The sequence below is a fragment of the Notamacropus eugenii genome, chromosome 5, assembly GCF_028372415.1.
Source record: "Notamacropus eugenii isolate mMacEug1 chromosome 5, mMacEug1.pri_v2, whole genome shotgun sequence".
Taxonomy (NCBI): Eukaryota; Metazoa; Chordata; class Mammalia; order Diprotodontia; family Macropodidae; genus Notamacropus; species Notamacropus eugenii.
This window is the reverse complement of record NC_092876.1, coordinates 51,240,532-51,257,984: the sequence shown is the minus strand read 5'-3', so window position 1 is coordinate 51,257,984 and position 17,453 is coordinate 51,240,532. Positions and strand designations below refer to the sequence as shown.

At 46.2% G+C, this 17,453-nt stretch overlaps 1 protein-coding gene across 4 annotated transcripts in view; it reads right to left on the bottom strand.

Annotated features, from left to right (window-relative positions):
• Window positions 1-17,376, bottom strand: part of CLCN6 (chloride voltage-gated channel 6) — a 35,921-nt gene extending 18,545 nt beyond the window's left edge. For 3 of the 4 annotated variants that reach the window (XM_072608880.1, XM_072608878.1, XM_072608876.1), the window contains exons 1-11: window positions 17,144-17,376; window positions 15,602-15,661; window positions 11,495-11,560; window positions 11,079-11,144; window positions 10,040-10,106; window positions 8,872-8,978; window positions 7,869-7,995; window positions 7,369-7,436; window positions 4,524-4,582; window positions 3,546-3,678; window positions 2,761-2,874 (exon numbers count right to left, since the gene is read on the bottom strand). In XM_072608880.1, the coding sequence (XP_072464981.1) occupies window positions 2,761-2,874; window positions 3,546-3,678; window positions 4,524-4,582; window positions 7,369-7,436; window positions 7,869-7,995; window positions 8,872-8,978; window positions 10,040-10,106; window positions 11,079-11,144; window positions 11,495-11,560; window positions 15,602-15,661; window positions 17,144-17,230 (954 nt within the window). In that variant the 5' untranslated portion in view covers window positions 17,231-17,376. Of the gene's footprint in view, window positions 1-2,760; window positions 2,875-3,545; window positions 3,679-4,523; window positions 4,583-7,368; window positions 7,437-7,868; window positions 7,996-8,871; window positions 8,979-10,039; window positions 10,107-11,078; window positions 11,145-11,494; window positions 11,561-15,601; window positions 15,662-15,866; window positions 15,996-17,143 lie in introns of all 4 variants that reach the window. The other variant, XM_072608877.1, reaches the window with a different exon arrangement.
• Between the last annotated feature and the right edge of the window lie 77 nt (window positions 17,377-17,453).

The window sequence follows — 17,453 nt, the reverse complement described above, 5'->3', positions numbered from 1 at the left end:
CTTCCTTTGGCTCTCACTTCTACAGGGAGTCTTTCCTATCCTCCTTCATTCTAATGCCTCCTCTCTAGGGATTATTTACAATTTGTCTTGTATGGAGATTGTTGTACAGTTGTTTGTGTGCTGTGTCCCCCACTAGGCTGGGAGCTCCTTGAGGGGAGGGACCACCTTTCTCCTTTCTCTGTATCCCCAGCACTTAGCACAGTGCTTGGCATATCGCCTGCCTGGGGGAGGGGGAATACAGCTTGCTCCCCAATGCTACTTCCACACTTTACCACTAACAATCCCTGAGTAACATCTCCTCCTTTGAAGTTTGTTCAATCAAAAATTATCCCCCAATACAGATACTGGTGACCATTACCTACAGATACTCAGGACAGTCTCTCTCTCTTTTCTTTTTTTGTCCCCAATTAATTTAGTGCCTAACTTAGACTCTCTCAATTCTTGGCTTCATACCAAGGGAAACAACATACATACTGATATCCCCTCAAGGACCAAAACTTCCCATTTCCTCAGTCTACTCAGTTCTGAACTGGACTTCATCTAAATAGAGATAACCTGGAGGTCACCATCACCACCAGCATCCCATTTCCATGTTCTTGAGCTCCACCTTTCTTTTCTTTGATCACAGTCCTTTAGGAGTCTACCTTTCCTGCTCCCTTACAACTCCTAACTTGGCTGATCCTAGTTATCTGTGATCTCAAATCCCTCCATCCATCTGTTCTTTCTCAGCCTACAATCTCTTCCTTCTCAATTTCAATCTGTTGGTGAAACAGTTAAAACTCTACACCTCTGTCCATTCTTGAATCTCTTACTACTTTGTCTTATTGCTGATGGCGCTGTGCCAACCCCCAACCCTGGATTCCTCCTACCATCAGCCTCCTTTGCACCTATTCAAAGGTGTTGTTGAATGGAGCCATGGGAAGTCATGAAAACTATGCTGATTAGGTCCACTATAAATTTCTATTAATTTCAAATCAGCCCTTACTGTAGCAAGGCAAACCGTCTGCTTCTCCCTGATTGATATCTTTCTACCCTCTAACTGTTCTAAAACTTTCTCCTCCTTCCTCAAGCCTTCCACAATCCAGTCCCTTCCCAACCCTTTAAGCCAAGGACTTGAAAGCTGTATGTCACCAAAGAACTAGGTCATTCACCAAGAGTTCTTTCCTTCCACCTCACACAACTTGGCTACCTTCCCCTACTCCATCCTCCTTCACTCTAGCCCCTGAAGAAGAGCTGGTCCTTGTTTGCCAAGGCCAACCCTCCTATGCACCCTCTAGACCAGGTGCCTCCATTTGCTTCTAAATCCTCTGAAATATGGCTTCTGATCTCATCATTCAACTGAAACTACCCTCTCCCAAGTTAACAAACAACTGTCCCATGTAATGGCCTTTACCCAGTCCTCCTCCTTCTTGAATCTCTGCCCTGTCTGCCTCTGTTCATTGCCTTTTCCCCTTACATACCCCTTCCTCTCTCTGCTTTCATGACACTGCATTCTCCTGGCTCTCCTCCTCCCTGTCTGACCCTTCCTTCGCACTTTCCTTTGCTGAGCCTTCATCAACATTACTCCCACTAACTGTGGATGTTCCTCTCAGTTCTGTCCTGGGCTCTCTATTATCTTACTTGGTGATCTCATCAGCTCCTATGGGTTCAATTATGATTTCTAGGGAGATGATTCCCAAATTCTGATATCTGGCCTGAGTCTCTCCCTTAAGCTCTAGTCCCCACAGGACCAAGTACCAAGTGGATGTCCTGTAGGGCATCTCAAACTCAACATGTACAAAACAAAACTCGTTACCTTTTTCCCAAACTCTCTGATCCTCTGAATTCCCTTACTAATGCCTGTCACCCGGGTTTACAATCTCAGTCTAATTCACCCCCCACACTCATTCAGTTACTAAGTCTTGTCTTTTTTGCCCTCACAAAGTCTCTGGTGTATGTCCCCTCCTCACAGCCACCTACCTAGTTCAGGTCCTCCTCACCTCTCACCTGAACTATGCCAACACTCCTCTACTTCATCCCCTTGCCACCAGTGTCTCTTCCCTCCAATCTGCCCTCTATTCAGCTGACAAAAGGATTTTCCTAAAGCATAGGTCTGACCACATTACCCCTGGCTCAATCAACTCTTGTGGCTCCTGATTACCTCCAGTACCAGTTACAGAGTCCTCTGTTTAGCACATAAAGCTCTTTGCCAGCTGGCTCCTTCCCACTGCCCAGTCTTCTGGCACTCACTGCCTTCCATATACTCTACGACCTAGTAATAGTGACCTACTCGCTGCCCCTTTTCTCTTTCCTCTCCTTGACTTTGTACCTGATGTACCCCCTATCCCAGCCTGGACTACTGCTTGCTTTCCTCATCTCCACTTTCCAGAATTCCTGGCTGCCTTCAGACTCTGCTCAAATCCCTTTCCTAGGCCTTTCCTGGTTCCCCAGGTGGGAAAGCCTTCCCCTGTAAGACTGCTTTCCATTTAACAGGTAAGAATCTTGTATGTAATGATTTCTTTACAAGTTGTCACCCCCATTAGAACAGAAATTCCCTGAGGGTGGGGCCCACTTTTGCCCTTCTTTGGAGCCTGTGTTTAGCAGATACAAATACTTAATAAATGATGCTGACTGGCTAGGAAGACACAGGTCTCAGACCCTCTGGTCCAACGGGCAGGGCCAGGGCTCTGTGACAGTCTTTCTGACTGTTGCTCTTCAGCACATTCCAGACTGATTTTCAGGGAATAAGTCCGAAAGGTTGGTGGCTGGGACGGCACTAACCTTAAACTCCCCAAAATTCAGCAACCCCGGGAGCTGGAAGGAACCCCAACTTCCAAACTGGATTCCAGAGCGAAAGAAGTTCAGGGTGAACGTGGCAAACATGGAACAAAAGAGCTGAAGAGAGAAGGAATGAGAACTGAGAAGTGGTGAGCTTGTCTTCTGTGTGACATTTCCTCCCAGAAGTCAGGTGAGGAAGAAGAAATGGAATTAGTGGTATATACTACATTCAGCACAGCTGGGTTAGGTATGAGAACCCCAAAATTAGAGGCTAGGAATAGAGGCATGTTAATGGAAAAAGCCTTGGGTTCTAGCTGTGCAGAGATGACTGTTTGCTGGATACCCAACAGAGGGGATTCCTCCTCAGACCCACAGGGCACCTGAAGTCCCCTCTGGCCTGAGAGTCTGTGGTCCCGACCAGGAGACAAACTTGACGGTGAGGCAGTAGCAGCCTCTATGGGGGTCTAGTCCCTATCTAACTCACAGAGTTGTTGGGAGCACAAAATGAGAGAAGGGATTTTTGTAAAGTGCTTCGAAACAACATTTTTTCAAGCTGATGCCAAGGGCAGAAACTTGTCCCCAGTTCCCTCCTGTTTGTCTCCTCTAGTCTCCCTGGAGCTCCAGTGGTCAAGTGCAGAACAAAGAGTGAGAAATCTGATTCTCTGCAATAACTGCATTCCTGTTTTAAAGTCAAACCCAGGAGATCTAGTAAGTATACTCTTAGCTGGGAAGCCTCCAGCTTTGCAGTCAGTTCACATGGTATCCCACATTTCAAAATCACTTTTTACCACTTTCCAAGTGAGTCCCTGGTTCCAGAAGGATGACCCCTCTTCCAAGCTGAAGAGAGTGCCCCCAATGGGGGCCCCAAAAGCTGCGGCAACACCTGCAGCTGCACCTGCTGACACAAAATCTCGCTTGTCTCTAAGTGGGAGAGGAAAGGAAAAAATGTGTCTTGAGATCACTCAGCATATCAAAGCCAGCGTTATGACCTGTTCCCTTGTGCTAACATAAAGGTGATTTTATCTCACATTTGAGTAGGCAGTTAGGGATTTTGCATGCAATACTACCCAAAGGTTCCTGGCACATAGGAGGTTTTTTACATACCTGAAAACTCCCTGCTTATAGAAGAGCTCTCTAGCAGAGCAAAATCCTTCTATGAACCTAAATGTTCAAATCATTTCTCATCAACTGACACCTCAAGGGACAGATTAAAGATGTTCTGTCATCAAAAGCCCAACCACTTTCTCACTGCATCTGCCTTTCCAAAAACCTCTGCATCAATCTCCACTAATGCAAATGTCAAAGCCCTGGCTACTTCCAGAGAATGAGCTGAATGAACGAATGCTAAGCATGGAGAGAACAAAGAACACATCTCTGGACCATCATAAAGACTCTGTGTGTGCACGTGAATTATCTACAGCAGAGGTATGTGAGGCCCACACCAGGAACCCAATTAAAATATAAGGTGGAAATATTTAACAAAATAGATACTTAAAACATATACAAAATATGCAATAAAACAAAATAAACAGACAATAAAAAATAAGACACAAATCATGTGGTCGGCAGGGATCCTACTGTGCAGTCTGGGGGCCCCCATTTCTATTTGAATTTGACCTCCCCCCACAGTCTATCTTAAATTCTGAATCATTTCTCCCTCTACTGCCCCTCATGGTTTTTAGCCTGACATTATGTCATTCATTTAAGCATTCTGTTTCCTATCTCCAAAAGAGCTATTTAGAAGCTAATTTCCATTCCCCTCATACCTGTCACTTCGAAAATATGGGAAGTTAAACTGGATTTTCCGCAAAGATATGCTCTGGAACTGAAAACAGGAGAAAAAAAATTCAGAGTGGGGGATTCAGGGGCCTGAAAATATACGCTACACCCAAATGCCCCAGGAATCACCCACGCACTCCATCTCTTTTCCTGTGTACAACTACACTGGATGTAGTAAGAATAAATTGTAAGCGACCTGGTGAAAACATAGCATTTGCTTTAGGAGGCATGAGAGGTGGCACCCTGACTTCTGGGGCCATCTGCCCCGGGGTTGAGGGAGGTATCAGCTCATTTTTGTATTCCCCTTTTCTAGTGGCTCAATTCATGGCTGGTGAGTAGATTAATTTCTTTGTGGTCAGGGGCTTAGGAGATTAATAGCTGGGCCCATCAAACAATCAACTCCACTATGCTGTGGGGAAGAATTCAAAACAGCTGCCCCAAGACTGAAGCAGCTCCTCTTAGGGGATCTGGCTGCCAGAAGGCCACATTTTTCATTCTGTTCATCAGAGTGTTATGCTGTCCTCTGATCTTGGAACGCAGTCTCTTTGTTCCCTGTTAGCTCATTAATAGGATGGTTCTGACTGATGGTGGCTCTTTCCTGAGCAGCTGAGATGGCAGTTTATCAAAGAATGAAAGGAAGTCCTTTACTCACACTGTCATCTGAGAATCAGTGCCCACCTCCCATCGATACCTGAATCAAGTCTAGAAATTATGGCTCAAAACAATTGGAGGTTTCTCAAACCAGGCTAATTGCAAGATAATTTCCTTACCCTGAAAACCCCCTAAATCAATAATTCCCATCTGCTGTGCAATCCTAGCTGCGGCACTGAGTTTAACATCATAAGGTTCCATGAAACAAAGATGAAACTAAAATCACACCCCCACAAGGCGCCTAGCCCTGACTCAAGGGAATGCTGAGTTGCTCTCACCTAAGAGGACTCTGGGCATCATATGCCATGTGCTCTCAGGTTTTGGAACTTATCAAGACTTCTTGGTCCAAGTGACCCACTGTTCTGAGGGAGAGTAAAGCTTGTGATTTCAGCGTCTTTCAATCTCACTTAATGTTCTGGAACAAGAAACCCACCTTACTCAGTCCAAGTTGATGCTGGGAAATTCAAATTCTGCGGGAAAGTTTGCACAGAATTTTCCAAACCAATCAGGGATGACAAATTTCTCTCCTTTTTCTGGGAAGTACAATGTGAATGTACACATCTGCAGTCCCTGACATGACCTCCTGGATTCTCTTCTGTTCTGTCTCTGACAAACGGGTAGCCCTCCTCATCGAGGATGGCCCTGCTACTTGTGTCCTTTTCTCCTATCTTCTGGGACTTTGCCCCTTCTATTCTGCCCTGCTCTTTTCCTAATCTTCAGTCTCTGGCTATCTGCTGGTGACCTTCCAGGATGCCTACAAACATGCCCAGGTTTACCCTATTGTCCATTGTCTTCCCCCTTTCACAAACTCTTAGAAGAAAGCCCTCTACATTCACCAGTTTCATTTCTTCATCTCACTCACTTCTCCACCCTCTCTGGCTGCCTTTCAACCTTATCACTCAACTGATACTGATCTTTCTTATGACTATATCTGAGGGTCTTTTCTTAGCCCTCACTCTTATTAACTTCTCTGCAGCACCTGACACTAATAACTATCCCTATATCCCAGACTCTTCCCTCTGTGAGTTTTGGAGATGCTACTTTCTCAAAGGATCATCACCCACATTATGTCTGCTAGCCAAAGGTGTCCACCAAGGATGCCTATCGATCTTCTTTTCTCTCTCCACAAGTTTTGTCTCAGTAATTTCATTAGTTCCCCCTACTGAATTACCCCAGTGGAGATGGCCTCCAGATCTGTAGATCAAGATCTATCCCTCTTCTGAGCTCCACCCCTCCATCCCCAATGCCTGTTGGACAGCTCCAAATGGCTGTCCTAAGGCAGTTGATCATGCAAACTTACCAGTCATGCTGGACTCTCCTTTCCTATCCCTCACCCATGTCCAATCGCTTTCCACATCTGGCTGATCCTTCATCTATAACACCCATCTCCTCTGACTCTTCTATCCACCACCATCTTTTGGATGCCCACCACCACTCACTCAGTTAACTGCAGTAGCCTCCTGATTGGACTGGCAGTATCCAGCCTCTCCCCTCTCTAATCCATTCTTCAAATGGCTGCCAAAACAATCTCCCTGAAGAACAAAGCTGGTCATGTCACTTCCCCGTTCAAAACCTTCAGGGGTTTCCTTAACTCTAGAATAAAATAAAGACTCCACACATCAGCATTTAACACCTTTCATATACTGGTCCTGGCCTTCTTCACCAGGCGTGATTCAAGTTATTCCCCATTACACCAAAGTGGGGAGTCATCAAGCTCAGCATTCCATTTCCTGACTCCACACTCTTGCAGGGATTTTCCCTTAACCCCAGGCCTACAACATCCTAGAATTCCCAGCCTCCTTCCTAGCTTTTCCACCTCCTTTGCCACCTTCCTTTCCTGATGCCATGGTTTTTAGTGTTTTCTAGCTCTCCTTCTTTCCTTCCTTCTCTCCCTCCCTTCTCCCCTCTCTTCCTCTTCTCTCCTTTCCCTCTTTCCCCCTTTTCCTTGCTCTCTCTCCCTTTGAATTGTCCCCAGATATTTTTCTCTTCATAAGCTGTATCCCCCCAGGAGAATGTAAGCTCCTTCCCAAGGCTAGGGATGGTTTCTAGGTTAGTGCCTAATCTTAATATGCCCTTAATAAATGACTGTTCAGTTGGATTACAGTTGGGTCCTTCTAGCTTGATTTCATAAGACTCCCTCACAAATTATGATAAAAGGCTCTTGGGAAAATCATTACTTACTTGGGGGAGTCCAGCACCCACAACTGCACCACTGTGGATCATGGGACCTTCCTTCCCTACAAAAAGCCCTAAGAATAAGTTTGAAAAAATGGGAAAATTATTAAGAGTGCAAAAAGTAGTGCCATGACAAACAGTTAACAGTGACCATTATAGAGGGAACTGTGAAATGACTCACAAAAAGTGCTACTTAGAGCCACATTGTGAGGTTGTGGAGGAAATCTCTGTTAAGCCACAAATGCCTGAAGCTGCCCTGAAAATGAGCTCTGTTAAACCGGAGGACAGCCAGCTACTTAAAATAGTGTTGGAACACCCGAGGATTCTCACTCTGGTTTGCCTACAATAGCATAATGCCATCAGGATGAATCATACTGAAATTCATGGAGTTGCACCAGTGAAACTATCTTGATCTAAGTCTAATATATGTGTTTAATGATGGCCATCTTGTTCTTCTCTCTGACACCTCAAGGATAATACAAAAACAACAAGAAAATCCTTCTCACCTCCAGCCACACTGAAAAGCACTCCCAAAACCTTGCACACCAGGGTTCGGAGACGGACGATACCCGGCACTTTCACACCATTCAGGTAGCATTTGATCTCTGGAATCCCAGAACCAGCTGCCACTGGCTGACAAGATAACATGAGCACACATTATACACTTCAATTCTACTTCCCGTCAAGCTAAGGAATATGATGATGACCTAGTAATAGCAGGTCACATTTGTGCAGAGATTTCAGGTTAGCAAAGTGCTTTCCCTCTATGATCTCACCATAGCAAGGTGATCCGGGAAGCTTGCAAAGGAGAAATGATTTCTAGGTCATTAGACCAAACCCTCCTCCCTCTCCATGCTCCACTCCTGACTCTCTGGACCTTTTCTCCCTTGCCACAGGAGGCTCCTCACCCTGGAGGTTCATGCTCTCCCTGGATTTCTCACCCTGCAAATATACTTGGCTTCTGCAATCCCTTCCTCTGATGGGATGGTTCCTCTCAGCATCATCAGCAAAACCCGCCCAGGACACTCATGTCTTCATTTCTCTCCAGACTTTCTCTACTGCTCTCCTCCCATCCCCTTCCAACTTGTCAGCTTCCTTCCCTGTGGTGCCTTCTCCCCTAAGAAGCAAGCTCCTGGAGGGTAGGGACCTTCTTTCAGCTTGTCTTTGGAATCCCAGCACTGAGCCCAGTACCTGGGATACAACAAATGCTTAATAAATGCTTCACTGACCTTCAGCAACAAAATGCTGTCAGCCTTTAAAGCAAAGGCTCACTCACCTCCACAGCAATGCGTCAGGCTGGTGGGGACATTCCCTCCATTCCCTCCCCAGATAACCCTGGTGTTCTCCCCCGGCCCCCTTTCCAATTCTCTCCCATCAGACTGGGAGCTCCCTGAGGCCAGGAACTGCTTCTCTTTCTCTTATTTGTATTCCCATAGCTTAGCACAGTGCCTGGCACACAGTAGGCACTTAATAAACATGAAAGCTCCCACAAGCACCAAGGCTTCTTACCTCGATCAGGACAAGCAGACTGGCCAAGAAGACAAAGGTCAAGTTGAAGCCCAGAAGCTCGAGAAGGGAGAGGGCGAGGCACCCTTTCTCGCTGCACTCCTCTACCGCTTTGGGTCTGTGTTAAGGAAGATCTGATGCCCCTCTGGGAGCCAAAGCCTGCACAGCTGCCACTGGCCTGAAGCTCCCCATTCAGCTCCCCCCACCCCTCCCATGGTGGTGGCTTCTGATGCTCAGCAGAGTTAATGTGTTAAACGAGGAATCCCCTCAGCTCTTTATAGGTGGCTTTCCAACCCAGGTCAGGCCCTGACTATGCATTTCAGGGATGGATAAGTACACTAAGACTAAGCCAACACAAATCAACACCTTGCTCTTCATCACGATATAGGAAACCAGAACTCACACCAAACCTGGCTGATGCTCATTTACAAAGATGATACTGCAATCCAACTGTTCTACTGAACAAAAGGCAACTGGAGAGATTTTATTTATTAAAAGGGGCTGGGAAAGCACTCTAAGGAGGTGAGAGCCCCAAGACCAAAGTAGCAGACAAAGGAACAATTCAGAAAGGTCTGACAGTCACAGAAAGGAAAGAAAAGATTCAGGGAGAGAATCTGTCACCTGCACCAGGACTGAAACATAGATCTTTGAGCCTCAGATGATGAACTACCTTAGGAATAAAGCTGAATAAAGTCATCGTGGATCATCCATCACCACAAAGATGCAGCAGCTGGGAAGCCAAGCTATTCTGTGGATCTGTCACAGGACAGCTCAGCTATTCTTAAAGAAACTCCTTCCCTCCAGAGAAAGAACTGATGGACTTGGAGTGTAGATGGAAGCAGACTTTTTTCACTTATTTTTCTTGTTTGGTTTTGTGTGTCTGTGTGTGTGTGCATGTGTTGCTAATTTGGAAATATGTTTTGTATGACTTTGTATGTATAGCTGACAGCATATTGCTTGCCTTCTCAAGGACAGAGACAGGAGGAAGAGAGAGAATCTGGAACTCCTTTCAAAGTTTTCAATCAGCGAGCCTTGCTTTGCTCTTCCTGACCTTCCTCTCATCCTGGGGCGCCTGCAGAGGCTGACTTGGGGCACACATCTAAAAGCCATAGGTTTGTAAGCAGCATTAGGAAAGCAAGTCCAATAAAATCAGGAGCCATGAAAAGGATACAAGTCTGCACAACTCTGAACTTGAGCTGGGAGAAGAGCCGCACAAAGAAATCCACAAAGAGGCCCACCTGTCAATGACAAGGGAAGCGCTCAGTCATCTTCTTCCTCTTATGATCATGGTCAAATGGATAAAGTCCTCCATCTGGAGTGAGAGGACTGAGTTCAAATCCTACCTGCTGCTTATTACCCACATGATCTTGGGTAAGTCACTTGGTGTCTCTGGGCCTTGTTACCACATCTGCTGTGTGTGTGTGTGTGTGTGTGTGTGTGTGTGTGTGTGTGTGTGACAATACTCTTGAGGGTTAATGATGACAAACCGTCAGTTACAATTGCAGGTATTCCTACTAGTTCACCACGGTTTCTCAGCATGGGATACCCTTGGGAGCTTCCTTAACCATAATCCTCTACCATCTGGGCAGTGAACAAGCAGCATATGAGCAGGGGCATAGAATTCCAAGTTTTCTTCTCTGCTCCCTGGTCATCTACTCCATGAGCTTTTGTTTGCGCTTCTCCTTCCAGCACTGTACCTATCTGCTTCTAGTTCCATGTGTTCATATCTGACTTTCCTTATAGACCATAAACTCTTTGAAAGTAAGAACCAGATCTTTATTTCTGCATCATCAAGCAACACCAGGAAACTGCTGCATATAGTCAGCACTCAAAAATTGGTGAATGATGATTTTGTCAATAATCCTCTAATTAAAGGGAAGACTCCATTCACAGAATCATCTTGGCCAAAATGAAAAAATAATTAGAGCCAAGCATCCATAATTCCACTGTAAGAAGGTGAGAATGAGAACATGCTAGATCCTCAAATTGGCCTCATAATGTCATTGTCCTCCAACCAACAAGCATTTGGGAGGCCCAGGGAGTGCAGGGCAGGTCTCTGAGTTATACAACACTTTACACAGATTAATTCCATCCCTTTCAGAAAGCACAAGGACTACAAGAAACCACACCTGGGGACAGGTTGTTCCTTAGCTCACTGGTTCAGGGCTAACTCCCCACCTTAATCTTGCTCCCATGTCCAATTTTCTTACCAGGCCAGTGGAGACTCCAATAGCAAACACCATCATCCACTTCACCACCTCATACCTTCGACCTTTCTGCATAGAGAAAAAAAATGCCTCATTAATAAAACAACAACATAATTATACTGACAAAAAGATGAGAGAAATAAATATCCAAGCACCAGTGATTTTCAGATGAATTTCCAAATGGACAGCGAGGATGGCAAGAAAAGACAATGGATGTGGTAGGATCCCTTTCTAAGGCTGTGGACCCGTACGTACCAGCGTGAGAAGAGGCCCCAGTTAGCAAGATGAAGACCTGGTAGAAGACTTGAAATACCTCAAGATGGGTTAAGGGGAACGTAACAAAGGAGAATATTTACAACAGGAAGAAAAAGTAAGTGAAGGCCTTCAAATCCTTGACAAGTCAAGGAATCCCACCCTACCTTATTATCCATGCTTTCCAGCACTTCCAGATAGGGATCATTGATACAACGATCATAGTCCAAACTCTGAAAGAATGACACAAGGAAAATATTACAGCCAGGTTTAAACATGACAGGAAGAAGTCACAATGCCTAGAAAGGTTTGGGCTAACACTGCACAATTCAGAAGAAAATTTTAAACTGTCCTTTTCACATTTTTTCAAAATCTTAAAATGTTGTTCTCTTCTTTGTGGGAATGGGGGACTGGGGCCATTTAATACAGCAAATACTGTCATTCAGTTAAAGTACTGGCTAGTTTTGCTGAATTGGTCTTCCTCCTTTCCTTTTCAAGGTTCTAAAGGAGACTGCTCACTTGGTAAAAGAAGAGGAAGAGATTTATTTATTTGTAAATGATGATGACATAAAACCAGAAGACATCAATAATGTTAAAAAAAAAAAATGGGGCAGCTAGGTGGTACAGTGAATAAAGCACCAGCCCTGGAGTTAGGAGGACCTGAGTTCAAATCCAGCCTTAGACACTTGACAGTTACTAGCTGTGTGACTTTAAGTCACTTAACCCTAATTGCCTTGCCCTCCCCCTTCCAAATAAAAAAAAAAATTTAATCTGTACTCTCATTTAACCAATTTTCTTCTGTCAGGTTTTAGGGGAAAAATTGTAAATAGTAAGATGACAAGCCAGTCAGTCAGCTAGTATTTATTGGGTGATTACTGTGTGTACAGAAGCAGCTGGGTGGCTGGAGTCCAATCTGGCCTCAGACTCTTACTAGTTGGGTGACCCTGGGCAAATCAAGGAACCTGTTTGCCTTAAACCACTGGAGAAGGAAATGGCAAACCACTCCAGCATCCTTGCCAAGAAAACTCCATGAGCAACCCCAGAGCGCTATGGTCTATGGGGTCAGGAAGAGCTAGACACGACTGAACAACAACTATCGTGTGTGTGGTACTATGCTAGTAAGTGTTGGGGATACAAAGAAAGAAAAAAATGTGATGAGCCCGAAAGGAGTTCATTGCCTACTGGGGGAGACAACACGCAAATTCCTATCCACAAGGCACTACATAGACACCTTGTAAATGCTGAGGTGGTGGGAGGCTGGAAAGGCCTCCTAGAGAAGGCAGTAAACTCAGAGATTAAATAAACAAAAATAAAACTTTGAGGGCACTTTCTAGGAGGAGGCCTGATTCAGTCCAACACTCTCTAAAATACTGTACATGAGAAACAATGCTGAGAATAATAGCTCTGAGGCTCTGCAATTGTCAAAGAAAGATTTAATAATATTTGGCATGTTCTACTTCCTAAGCCAGAAATAGGGACTATGCATTTCAGAAATGTTTTCAATAAAAGCAAAAAAAACAACAATAAGAAATTCTGCTTGACTCTTAATGGGAGAATACAAAAAGACACCTCAGGTAGCTGAATGAAACTGGGTTCACTAGAAATCTAGAAACTTAAGGGGTAAGACATAAAACAATGAAAGTTACAAAAATACACACATGGACACACAGGGCCCACATAAATAAGTAAACAGTTATGTGCAAATGCCCATGCTACGAATGGGACGATGCATGCTCAGGCACACTGGGAAGAGAGAGGTGCAGGTAAGCCTGCATTTCCTGAGCTGCCAGAGCTGGGATGAGATCGCAGGTGACAAGAGGTGAGCAAAGCTGCTGCAGAGATCAAAGGCAAAGCTGTGTCCCACTGGTAAATCTCACATAAATATTCTAACTCAGAATGCCAGCTTCCAGGGCAGTGTCTTTCATTATGACACTGAGGGCAACATAATAACAAACCAGGAAGTGGATATAGGAGCAAAAGCAGAATGGTGACCTGCTGTCGTATGTCCAGACACTGTGAGGCAGGGGGAAATTCTGAAGAGAAGCCAAGGATCCAGAGAGAAGAAACAGACAAAAATCAGTTGGGATTTATTATTGCATAAGTCAACATAAATTTCTTTTGTACTTCAAGATACAATTTTCAAATACATTCTGATAAAATGGGTGTTTCTGTAATGATGTTTCATCTCAGGGGAAGTTCCTACAGTGAAACAGATTTGTGAGAAAGCAGGGAGTGATTAGATGTTTCTAAGACTGCAAAGATCTCCAGGATTCTCCTTTTTTTCTCCCTTAGTCAATGAAATTTCCTGTTTGTTATATGGGACACAGTGAACAGAGACCAATGAGGTGAGAACGAAGACCCCTGCCAACAATAATGAAACTGCCTGCGAGACATGACCCCTGTATGAACAAGTGAGGAGCAAGGGTCTCACTGCAATCAGGCTAAGGCTTTGAGACTAAGGATGACTCAACTTGTGCCTTTATCTGCTGTGACCGGGACTGATGATAAAAGAGATGAGGTCAGTGTGACAGAGGAGACTCAGACCAGGAACAGAAGTTAGACCTCATCAAGAGAAGGTTGCAAGTCTCTGGTAAGTTGCCTCTCCTTGAATGTAGCCTGTGGTATGGAGAGGGGTCCCTCTCCACTCTTTCCCAATTATTCCCTTCTCTACAATCTGTGGGTCAGTGAAGTCTGAGATTCACTTGGCCACCCTAGATGAGTGGAGAGGACACTTGGGAAGAGTCTGGGGAGAAGGGTGGGACAAAGGACCCTTTCATCCACCTGTACCTAAGAAGCCATGTTCTCAGGAACACAACATGGTATCGGAGAAAGAGCCCTAGCTCTGGATTCAGGAAAACTGGGTTTGAATCCGGTCCTGCCATTCCTGGTGCCATCTTGGGCAAGTCACTTGATCTCTGTGTGACTTCAGGTTTTATTCTGGGTGTTGTAAATGTAGAGGTCATAGAGAGGGGAGAGTCCAAATGTAGGCTGGGGCAGGGGGTGAAGTCACAGATTTTCTACTTTGAAAAACATTTCTGAGTGCTATCCAATAGGGTTACCTAGTTAAAATCGCTGTGTGACTGGTGTAGACTGTTTAAGCTATACAGAAAGCGTTATAAATGTCGGCTAGTAATCTCAGCTTCACCCTTCCTCCAGCAAGGGACCTCCTCCCACTCCTGCCTAAGTAATTCTCCGGAGAAGTGAGGCTGGTGACCTGCACAGCCCTCCCTCACTCAAAGTCAGGTGCAAGTCATGTCATCATTTCTCTGATGGCATGGTCTTCTTTGGCAACGAAGGACAAACACAAGTAATTCTCCATCATACTCCCCACAGTAACTGTCCCAACTCCCAGAGCTCACTTCAATGTCACCTAGAGGCCCCTCTAGATAGGTTTCAGACTCTGGGAACCTCCTAGAACTCCACTTAATCTTCCCACTTAATCTGGTTTTTCATATTCAAATCTGTTGCCCTTGGCCTAGCCTGGCTTTCCAGAGTCCATTATCTCTGGATTGCCCCACACTTCCCACCCAAACTCTTCATTGTCTGATATCTCCTGATTACCTCCAGCTGTTTCCAAACCTTGACCAGTCACCCCAGTTCCACTGAGGTCCTCCTTGGACTTCTCCTCAAGACCCTCCCTAACCCCCTCCTCCCATCACCCTGGACTACCAGATCCCTCCCAGATCCCTCCTACAGTCTTTTCTGTATTTAAGTTCCATCTTGCCTCCATGAAGGCGCTTGGATTCAATCTAGCTCAGACTCTGTCTAGCTGAGATTCTATCTGGCCCACTTGTGAATACAAGCATTACAAACACTTAGGCTCCTTAAGAGTCAACCCAGTATGGCGAATCTTTAATAAACTTTGTTTTTCTTTCACTTTATGAAGGCTTGAGTCGAATTCATTTGAGCAGGACCCAGCATGTTAGTATTTTGGGGTCCCCAGCACCCCTGAACCTCAACACTCTTCCCTCCTTGCCAATAAACAATAACCAGCACAACTCACATTAATATGACCCTTCAACATTTGCCAACTGCTTCCCTCACAATCACCCTGCAAGATGGGTCCTACAAGAATATGTTTCCCAATTACACAGTTTAAGAAATCAAAGGTAAGAGCAGTGATGCTCAAGGTCCTATAACTAGCAACAAGAGCCAGGATCTGAACCCAGGTCTCACTGACTCTCAGGTATTTCTAGCACAACTTACTGTGTGTTGATCAGAACTGAGGAGCCCACATAATGCTTTAGTTACCAACAACCACTTTAGAACCTCACCTCATAGTCCTTTCGGGGAAGGATCTCATCATCTTCCTCCTGTGTTTCTCCAAGGATAGTCTATAAAAACATATCCAGAAGAGAAAGAAAGTTTGAAACAAAATGAAAGTAGAAATAGGTGTTCTTTGGAGATCTGTTATCTCTAAAGCCACTAGGCTATTACTAGGTGGAGATAAGCCATTCAAACGTGAAAACTGACCAATGCAGGTCAAGAGTTTTTAAAAAAGTAACTTGGCTGATAAACATTTTCTTTATTTCTAATTACTTTGTATGTATCTGTGTGCATGATCTTCTCCCCAGAATATAAATTCCTCCAAGGCAGTGGCACTTTCATTTTTGTGTCATTATTTCAATTAAACGGAATGCAGGGATCCAGAATCCTCAGGAAGTTATGCTAGGCACAGAAAACACAAGAGTCATCCTATCGTGGGTAACATAAAAAATACTGCCAGGTTTCAAGGGGGCAATGAGGCTAAAACTGAGTCAACCTGAGATAAGAAGGAACTCATGCTCCCTGAATTGGGGTACCTAATTTTAACATTTATTTCTTCCCATCACAATATAAATGCAGTATTATAAACCGAATATTTATTAATGGCAGAGCGCTGGGTTTGGACTTGAAAGAGGAACAAAGTTTGGTAAAACAGGGTCCCTGCCCACAAGGGGTTTACAGTTTAAGCATGATTAACCAGGCTACACCGGAGGGCTGGACCGTGAAGTGCTCCAGAGAAGCAGCTGGAGGGTGGAGGGTGGAGGAAGCTAGATTGGGGGACGAAGCCCTGGCTTCGGGACTTTGGGCAAGCCGCCCCCCGGGATCTCGGTTCTGTAGGAGCCCCGAGGTCCCTTCTAGGGGAAGTGTCTTTATAAACATATAAAATCTTAGATTTTAAGGGCGGCCAAGAATTCTACAAGGGAAAAGGCAAAACATGGCCCAGAACATGGTGTGTTACTGGTACATTCCCGTGGCAGTCTGCCCTTGGTGTTGGGGGTTAAGATCAACGTGCTGGGTCCCTGTTGGGCAGACGGGGAAACAGGCCCGGAAAGGCAAGGGCCTCTGCCCGGCTGGACCGTGGCACACCGAGGGCTGCGCGGTGCTCCGGACCCAGGGAGACGGAGAGCCCGGGAGCTCCCCGGGGACAGGGGCAGGTCAGAGGGTGACACGCGGAGTGGAAAAGCGGGGTGAGATCGCCCGGGCCGGACCCTGGTTCTACAGATGGGGAAACTGAGGCCCGGCGAGGGGAAGTGATTTGCGCAAGGTCACTGGCCTCGCTGTCGTCTCATTCACAGTCAGTTCGGACGGAAAGAAGGATAAAGGCGAGGAGGTGGGAGACGAGGGGCTGGGGGTGCAGGCCGCCGGGAAGGAGGGAGGGGATGGGGAGGGGCTGCTCCGTCCTCGGCTACGCCCCCTCCCGCCACCGCCCCTTAGCAACCGCCGGGCCCCCTAGCAACGCCCCAGGCCCAGCCCCGTCCCCTCCTCTCCTGGGCCCAGCCCAGCCCAGCCCGGCCCGGCCCGGCCCGGCCCGGCTCGGCCCGGCCCCGTACCAGCTCCTCCGGGGTACGGCTCTCGCGCTCTCCGCAGCAGCAGCACCAGCGGCAGCAACAGCACAGGACGCCCCTGCACCCCGCCATCTTCGGCCGCCGCCTCTGCTTCTGCCCCTCCAGAAACCCGGCGACCCCTCCCCCCAGCCCCGCCCAAAGAGCGCGCGAGCGAGCGTCTCACGTGACTGGTCCGGCCTGGATCACGTGGGCACGACCAGGGAGAGGGAGGGGCTCGCCGGCCTCAGACCGGAGTCACGTGACAGGGGACTCACTACCCACATGAGCGCCGCCATATTAGCGGCCGAGGGGCGGG